Below are 10000 nucleotides of genomic sequence, written 5' to 3' on the forward strand. Positions count from 1 at the left end.
ATAGGTTGGAAGTTGTTCAAAAATGACCCTAGAGTGCTCTGCCGTAACGGTCCATGAAAGTTAACCATGAAAATCCCCAGTGGATTTGCACCACCACATGACAACGACCAACCAACCGCCCCCACAACATCAGGACACATGCCAGATGCCAGGCCGCACTCTATGAACATCACAGACTAATGGTTTGAGCCCAGGCTGGCAAACACCATCACTCATCTGCGGCACGTACTGCATCTTTCCCGTTTTAGCTGAGAGAGAGAGAGAGAGGCAGAGAGAGAGAGAGAGAGAGAGAGACAGACCGACCGACAGAGGGACAGACAGAGAGAGAGAGAGAGACAGACAGACAGACAGACAGACAGACAGACAGACAGACAGACAGACAGGCCAGACAGAGTAAAACCTACGCAGAGAGGAGAGAGGGACTGCCGAGCCTAACTCTGCTGTACTCCCAATACGGCCTAGACTTAACATCCCTGTCCTCAATGTGGAGTTCTAGTAACAAACTCACTTGGCGCAGTCACATGCATGAAATTTAAAAGCACAATACAAATTGTGTGTGTGTATGTGTGTGTGTGTGTGTGTGTGTGTGTGTGTGTGTGTGTGTGTGTGTGTGTGTGTGTGTGTGTGTGTGTGTGTGTGCATGTGTGTGCATGTGTGCTTGTGTGTGTGTGTGACTGTGTCTATGGCTGTGTGAGTATGTACAGTATATTCAGGAGGGTGGCTACCAGTGTCTTCTGTGTATAAATGCACGGTGCGACTTAAAAAGGTGAGCCGGGAGCAGCTAGCATGGCGAGGCCACAGAGCCGAACCTAATCCCTAACCAAATATTATCACTGGTGCCAGAGCACAGGAGAGCAGCGCGAGCAAGCGCACCGCTGCATGCCACACCGGCCAGGTGCTCTAATGAGAGAGGGTGTCGAGCTCTAAACCGCCGCTTAGAACCCCTCTAAGCCCTCTTTGTACTGGGGGCTCTATCGCTTTGGCAGCCGCACGACAAAACCTTCATGGGCTGAAGCGTTTCACGAGATGGAAAGTAAAAAAAAAAAAGATAGCGAAATAGGAGGAACATCAGAGAACGCAGAAGAGGGAGAGGGACGAAGGAGAGAGAGAGAGAGAGAGAGAGAGAGAGAGAGAGAGAGAGAGAGAGAGAGAGAGAGAGAGAGAGAGAGAGAGAGAGAGAGAGAGAGGTGGGATGTTCACGAGAAAACTTCATGGGCTGAAGCATTTCACGAGACTGGCTGGTGCAGAGGGAAAGTAAAGAGAGAGAGAGAGAGAGAGAGAGAGAGAGAGAGAGAGAGAGAGAGAGAGAGAGAGAGAGAGATACAGATAGCGAGGCACACCAGAGAAAGAGAAAAAGACCCATGGAAGATATAGCAACAAAGAGAGAGGGATGTAGGAGAGAGTGAGCGAGAGAGAGAGAGAGAGAGAGAGAGAGAGAGAGAGAGAGAGAGAGAGAGAGAGAGAGAGAGAGAGAGAGAAAGGTGGGATGTTCTCCTTGGCATGAGCATGTCTGATTGTGATTGCTCGTCTTAAGTGAGCTCTGTTGAACATGCATCGGAAAAATAGCTGTGGTCGGCCTGCTTGCAACTGGGACTGCAAACAGTCTGTTATACAGCTTCATACATTATGAAACGCCAAACAATTTTACTATTTGCAGACCATTAAGAAGTGAGCAGCACAAAAATAAACCAGAACAAACCGCCTACACTTTTCAGTTACGTATGTAGAGTGCGCTCTGTGTGTGTGTGTGTGTGTGTGTGTGTGTGTGTGTGTGTGTGTGTGTGTGTGTGTGTGTGTGTGTGTGTGTGTGTGTGTGTGTGTGTGTGTGTGTGTGTGTGTGTGTGTGCATGGGCGCGTGCATGCGTGTGCATATATGTGTGTGTGTGTGTGTGTGTGTGTGTGTGTGTGTGTGTGTGTGTGTGTGTGTGTGTGTGTGTGTGTGTGTGTGTGTGTTTGTGTGTGTGTGTTTGTGTGTGTGTGCATGTATTATGTGCGTGCATGTTGGAGGGGGGCGGTTGTTGCTTTGAAACAATGCAAACTGTTTGCAGATGTACGGTAGTGGAGGATCCAGGATCCAGTTTCCCCTTACTTACCTCGTAACGTGTGCTTGTTGGGCCAGAGGAACCAGGGCAGCAGCAGCAAGTAGAGAAGGTAGACTAGGGAGAGGGCATTGTAGCGAAACAGGCAAGCTGTTGGGGGAGGCACAAAAAACACAGAAGGAACAGAATTAATCATTGACTCTGAAGAAGAGACGTGAGATCATCGAAACATTGAGATTGTCGCACGTCTTGCCGCTTGCCCAATAAAACAGTAAAATATCCACATCTGAGGATGCTCCAGAGACTTTTTTTTCTTGTCTACTACCTACTAGGGGTGGTACGGTTCACAAAATTCACGGTTCGGTTCATATCACGGTGTCAAGGTCACGGTTTTCGGTTCTCTACGGTTCTTTTTTTTTAGTTCATGATAAATGGTGCACTGGCTAATAGAATCGGACTTATCACTAAATATCCTACATATGGTTTGTATAGGCTTATAATGAGAAAATGGTGTGATTTTAATTGTGTCATCCTCTGATTTGGTCTTATACGCTAATGTTTTAATCAGAGAGACTGGATAAGATACTCCTAGAATCTGTTCTAGATCTGTCTACAATATGTTTTACATATTTTTCTGGGCAGTACATGAATTGCGGTTTGCGATGGATTGCACGGTTCGGTTCGGTATGTGTGTGAATTGTACGGTTTCGGTTTTCGGTGCGGTTTGTGCCATCCCTACTACCTACTAGTTCTTTTCGGAGCGTGGAGGATATCTTTCTTCTCTACGGAACAGAATTGATCACAGCACCTTACCTAAGAACAGTTTGTGATGCATCATATTGACATTCGTGGACCCCGAGACTAGACTGAATGCATTAAGACAAAAATGCTGTTGTGAAAATGAGCTTCCTTCCACTATAATAAATGGAATTGACCACAAAATATGTAACGTAACGCAACGTAATGTAATGTAACACAATGTCACGTAGCACATCCTGTGTGGCCCTGGCCTTAGGATCTCAGTCCCACAGTGAAAATACACAGGACATTTTGTGAAACATTGTGAATTGTGTAAATGTCAGGCTACACCTCTGAATGGTCCACACACTGACCGCCACAAAGCAGAGAGGCCATGTTTATTTTATGAGGAAGCATTGGCTTTTATGCGGTGGCATTTCAGCTTGAATGCCAATCAACTCATACCCAGACACATACACACACACACACACACACACACACACACACACACACACACACACACGCCACACACACACATACACGCCACACACACACACACACACACACACACACACACACACACACACACACACACACACACACACACACACACACACACACACACACACACGCCACACACACACTCGCCACACACACACACACACACACACACACACACACACACACACACACACACACACACACACACACACACACACACACACACACACACACACACACACACACACACACACAAACAAAGCAGCAGATGGGCTGACCGAGACACACCAAAACAGAATGAATGGAACAATAAAAACACCAAAACGCCCACTGTGCTTCTGATTGAATGGAAAAAGGGGGAACATCATTTCATCTCTGGCCCATCAAGTGGGGCCCCCAAAAACCCCACACAACCCCAATCCCATCCTGGCTTGCGGTCATCTTTCTTCCATTCCCTTCAGTGGAATATGGAGGCTCGTAGCACGGTTGGGATAGGTCAAAACATTGGGCCTGGCATGTTTCAGCCAAGACCGCTCCACCAGGCATCTCATTTGACCTGTTTTGGCCACAACAGCCAACATGCTTTATTAAATTAAATCTGTTTATCTCTAAGAAGCCTGCTGTAGTGGAATGACGACTCATACCGCTGAGAGAAGAGCAAGTCCAAAGTCCACCGGTCACATGCCCTGCATGCCATATGGCCAATCCAGCCATGTCTCTGAGATGCACCACTGCACGACTGTGTTTTCTGTGAGAGGAAGGAAAGGGAGGCTTGGTGTTTCAGGGGGGTATGTTGGGTATGGGTAGGGGCCAGGGGAGGGGAGGGGAGCTAATTATCTTGTGCCACCTCTGTGCCACCCGGGGGCATGGCGCAGCTCTAAAGACCCCATGGAAAACAACCCCACGCCAGGCATACCATTTTTTTCTCTCCGCCACAAGCACAGCTGGATGGCAAACCGAGAGTGCCACCGGCAAAAACACAAACACACACAGGCACACACATGCATGCGTGCACACACACGCACACGCACACACACACACACACGCACACGCACACACACACACACACACACACACACACACACACACAACAAAGTCTTTGATGAGGACAGCAAAATAGAGGATAAGGACAGACCGTAGATCCGTAGATTTGATTTTTTTCTGCCTGGAGTGGGCGCATGCACTCAATGTGGCCCTGCTCTGCTGCGATGGCCGTAGCCACGTAAGGGAGGTCCGGACCTCCCTAATTTTTAGAGAAAAATTTGTCTCAGTTTTTGCATACATATTTTTTGCATGTCTTTAATAGTTTATTTCCAGAATTAATGTTGCCCATTCACAAAAGTTACCATTTTCACAAATACTTACCACCACTATCAAATTCTAAACATTCATCATTATGGTCATACTTGGTCATACTAGTAAATGTTAGTTTATTATTTAGTAGAGAAAGTGCGCTCAACTCCGAAAAGTTTCTTACAAGGTCTTTGGGTGCGAGCAAACAGCAAAGTTCATGTATAGTAAAAAAGCCGCACTCCCGGATCAGTTTCTTGCAGTTTTAATACTGGGTTAGCATGGCAGACAGACAGACGTTTCGGCCTAAGCCTTCTTCAGCTGCAAGAAACTTATCCGGGAGTGCGGCTTTTTTACCATACACAGTTTATTATTTAGCAAATATTCATGAAAAGACCAAAATTGGCAAACAGCACAGTTTCAATGAGCAGCATAGTAGTTGCAATAGATACACTGGGCACCATCCTACACCTTTGTGTACCTTTAAAAACAATTCTGTGCGCGTACTGTGGACCTCCCTTATTTTAAACTTCTGGCTATGGCCATGTCTGCTGCTACTATACGTGTCCATGCCAGAGATTCAGGCGAGCAGCACTATCCAGACATTTAAGACCATACTGCCACAGGGGACTGTGGAGCACTTCCAGACCACCTCCAACTCCACCCCCAGCACATCATCACCTCTTCCTGGCCTCAATGTCCTCCTCCCGCCACCCCCCTGTGGAGCATCAGACACCCTCCACCTCACCATTCCATCGTCTCCTCACCTCTCTACACCCTCCTGGAGAGGGACCAGGGCTGTGGAGAATTTCCAAACCACCCCATCACTACGACCATACCGCCACCTCTCTCATCGCCACTGTCCCCTCCTGTGGAGCATCAGACACCCTCCACCCCTTCTCACCTTACCATCACCTCCTCGCCTCCCTCCTCACCCTTCTGGAGGGGCTGTGGAGAATTTCCAAACTACCACCACCACCACCACCACCACCACCACGACTACTACCAAATCAATCCTCCTCACTCTATCCCCCTGCAGACACCTTCCTCCTCACCTCCCCATCCCCTCCTCGCCTCACCCTTTTTTGGATTGGAGGGTGGCATCGCTGTGAAGAATTTCTTCTGTGTCCCCCCCTGCAGAGCATCAGATACCCTCTCTCTCACCGCCTCATCCCCTCCTCACCCTCCTGGAGGACGTTGAGGCCTGCCTGCCAGGCAAGCGGGTACATCCCTGTGGCTTTGCCTTGCTACGCTGCACCACGCTCCACCGCCACCGATAATCCCACCTCACAGAGGCTCCGTCTAATCCTGTTGTCTGTGCCGAAAGCCGAGGAGTTGCCCCGAAGCGTTTTTTTTGCTACTGCCAGGAAAGGGGGCATCTAAGTAAGCCAAGCAAAGCGGGTGATATACAGTATAAAAACAGCACGGTTGTTGTCGTGGCAACACAAGCAGGAGCATGCTTCGGGGGGGACGGTGGGGCGGTAAACGAAAATAAAGTAGCAGGAGTTCAAAAAGGTTTATAAGTGTCAGCGGAGTTTAATAGGGTACACGTTAGAGAGCCTTGTCGACTTTGAAGGTGTGAAATAATTAGGCTCAGATCTCCCACACGGGGTGCTACTGAGCGGAAGCGGAGCGTGAAGGGAGGTGGATGTGCCACGTGTGGTGGTCCACCTCTCTTGTATGGTAACTCCCAACCTGACTGTAGTGTAGTTCTTCTTTTACGCCACATCAGTTTTATACCATACATTACGCCAGTTACTGTAAGTGAACCTTATATCATTTTTAGGCTTGTGCAACCACATGCCCTATTAATCATTAGTTTATCACTACTCCTTTTAGTATTTGTTAACTTATCATGAGAAAAATGTTGGTCAGTATGGGAAAAAAGTCATGATCGTTTTTGGCATAGTGCCTAGTAGCATAGGTCTTTTTTCGACCTGGCAAAAATCTTCTTCTTGGATGTCTGGGCAGCTGTGGCCTAATGTTACCTTGAGGTTGAGGAAAGCACCAAACCCCACATTTCTCCAGGGACCATGTACCTAAATCGCTCGGTTTAGTGGCTTTTTATAAAGTGTAATTGACTGTATTGCAACTGTACTAGCCTGGGCCTGCCCATACTTCCCGTGACACTCCCTGTGACAAATCCCCACACCAAATTGTGACCAGTCAAGTATTTCCTATGGCTTAACGGGGAGGATATAAGTCAAAGATACACTAAATGTTCTGTGATCTCCCTTGCCAGTGGCTAAGTCAGAGGAACAATTGATTTTGTTTTTGCTTCAACCAGTATCATAAGGGGCATTTGATAGACACAGGTTAATCCCATACTCTGAGAACTCTGATGTTACCAAGCACGCAGAGCTTTGAAGTCGCAATATCCAGGCTAGCAGAATGCACTGTACATGTGGCAAGAATGGACAATACAGCCAAGTCTGACTACTATGACTTTGACTTTCCATAAACAGGAAGCCAGTCCCGTCCCGTCTAGGTCTCATCCAGTCCAGGCCACCCGGCCACAGCTGCTGCTCCTGCTGTAGAGTCCGGCGCCTGAGAGGGGAGCTAGCCGCACGTACGGCACAGTGTTGTGCAGACAGCGAGCGACACTCAAGAGGCCTCCGCGCTAGCCTGGACGGGTGGGAAATGAGTTATGCAACACAGCTGGACACGAGCGTGCACAAGGGAAACAATACAGGGGTCTGTTTTTCACAGGACGTGTGAACGCGGGGGGTGGACGGAGTGGGTGTGGGTTATGAGAGAGGAGCAATCGGCCAATGTGCCACCTCCCTCCACCTCATTTCCCTTACCCTCACCTCACCTCCTCTCGTCTGATCTCATCACCTCCTGTCTCCTGTCTATGCTACCTGCCTGCAATGGCACACAAGTTCACTTTCAAAGGGAGCAGCCTTTGAACTGGCACCTGGGCAGTGCACAGCACTCTTGGGACACTCCTCTTCCTCACTGAACTGGGACATGAGGCCGATGGTACTGAGTCAGTGAGATGACAGAGAATAAGGGAGAGCTAGCGGTCAGCTGCCCGATCGTGAAGGTGTTAGCTGGGGGGCCTCATCATCTCTGTGTCCCTCCACACACCCTTAGCAACTATGGAACTTTAGAATGGTAAACACAACACAAAGAGGCCTTTACACTGTGACCCCCCCTCCCCCTTCTCTGTATCTGCTTTCTCTTCATGGACCTTTTTTTTCTCACCGTTTCTCTCATTTACCGGCTCGTTTGTGTCGTCCCTCGCCAAAGGGGTGAGGCCAACCTCAAAATGTGATTTTGGTGTAATCCTTTTAGCGCGGCGAGCGACCACATGAAAAAACCTACAGAACAGGAGAAGGGGAGACACATAATAGCTACCAGTTGAAGGAAAGACAGAAAGAGAGAGAAAGAAAAAGAGAGAGAAAGAGAGAGAGAGAGAGAGAGAGAGAGAGAGAGAGAGAGAGAGAGAGAGAGAGAGAGAGAGAGAGAGAGAGAGAGAGAGAGAGAGAGAGAGAGTAGGGAGTAGGACTGTGGGAATGAGCTATTGCCGCCTGTCTCCAATCACGCACAGTTATGAATGCTGGAACATATTTACATTCAGGCCTCAGAGAAGAGAACTGAACTGGAAACATTATAGGCCCCATACTAGCGAATAAAAATACAAATTGTCATAAAAGGGTATGACAGGCATGACAGAATGCAGAAAGTCAAAAAGTATTGTATTTATTGGTTTATTTGTTGATTAGTTGGATCGCCATTAGCTGTGACGATACAGAATAGGGTTTCAACTATGGTACCTGAGCAAATGATTGACTCCAGACAGTGGCTAAGCTCCCTGTGAAAGCTAAGTCCCATGTTTGCTTAGCATTCATCTCAATGTCAACTGTCATGAAAGAATTTGATCAATTTTTAAAACTCTAACATTCTTTTTTTCTAGCTGCGAAACACTGCAGTTGCGCACAAATACACACATACACACACACACACACACACACACACACACACACACACACACACACACACACACACACACACACACACACACACACACGCACACACACACACACACACACACACACACACACACACACACACACACACACACACACACACACACACACACACACAATAAAACTGAACTGAAACTGCTGAGCGACAACTCGTACTTTTACTTTTCGCAAAATATAGCTTAACATATTTCCCAGCACGACTCTCTTTCCGCTTTTTCCCTCTCGCCCTCCTTTTCATTTGTTTACTCTTCCTTCCATTTCAGTCTGCTCGGCCATTACTCAAATCTTTCCACCCTTTGGTCTGGTCTGGTCTGCACTGTGCTACCTCCCCCGGCCTCAGCTGTCCCCTCTGATGATCAACAATCTTCTAGAATTTTCCACCACGTGAAGTCATTTGGAGTGACAGCAAAAGCCCTTTAAATCTGTTTCTGCAAAATCAGGAGCGTGATATGGGAGACAAGTGCATTACATCAGCCACCACCTCGAACATATGTGTCTCGGATCGCAGAGGCACTTACACACACATGCACAAACACACAGGCACATGTGGAGAGAGAGAGAGAGAGAGAGAGAGAGAGAGAGAGAGAGAGAGAGAGAGAGAGAGAGAGAGAGAGAGAGAGAGAGAGAGAGAGAGAGATACTTACACTCAACCTCAAGCTCACATACACAAAGCTCTCCAACACATGCACAAATACACATGTATGTACAGACACGCTTATTAGGTGTAAAATGTCCATGACAGAAAACAATAAGCGCATGCCTTGACTGGCGCTGATATGAAGTGAAATTGAAGAGCAATCAGGGCCACAATTATCCCCTATACAGCATGGAGACCTAACTCAGACCTCCCTCTCTCTTTTAGGCAGACTCTCTCTCTCTCTCACACACACACACACACACACACACACACACACACACACACACACACACACACACACACACACACACACACACACACACACACACACACACTACACACACTTCACACTACACACACACTACACACAACCCCATGGTGTTAGAGCCACATGCCTCTGCAGTCGCTCGCCGTGTGCTCCACAGCTTCAGGAAATGACGGTAATTTGGTGCACTGGAAAAACCAACAGCCTTGCCCCCGGCCCGGAGCAGAGCTGAACTGAGCCCGCGACACCACTACTCCCAACCTGTACAAGATCCGGGCCTGAGACATGTGAGTTAGTGTCACACATAGTTTGCTTGGGGGGAATTCTAGTTTATGGTCTACAGTGTTGCCTTTTTTGCCCTCTGAACCATTCACAGTGACTTTTGACACTCCTTGACTCCTTTTGGGCACTTTTCACTGCTCTGCTCTGCTCTGTTCTGCGCTCTGAGGGCTTTGTGTGTATACCTTTGATATACCTTTGGCTAAATGTATGTATGTGTGTGCTAAATGGTTAATATATGTGAAATGATGTGTGTAAT

General features: G+C 47.9%; 1 protein-coding gene across 1 annotated transcript in view; it reads right to left on the reverse strand.

The window, feature by feature from the left end:
• The window catches only part of piezo1 (piezo type mechanosensitive ion channel component 1 (Er blood group)), a 128807-nt gene that overhangs the window by 88703 nt on the left and 30104 nt on the right, over positions 1-10000 (reverse strand). The window contains exon 3 of the mRNA XM_063188700.1: positions 2094-2189. Within this exon, the coding sequence (XP_063044770.1) occupies positions 2094-2189 (96 nt within the window). The remainder of the gene's footprint in view (positions 1-2093; positions 2190-10000) is intronic.

The sequence above is a fragment of the Engraulis encrasicolus genome, chromosome 22 (genome assembly GCF_034702125.1).
Source record: "Engraulis encrasicolus isolate BLACKSEA-1 chromosome 22, IST_EnEncr_1.0, whole genome shotgun sequence".
Lineage (NCBI taxonomy): Eukaryota > Metazoa > Chordata > Actinopteri > Clupeiformes > Engraulidae > Engraulis > Engraulis encrasicolus.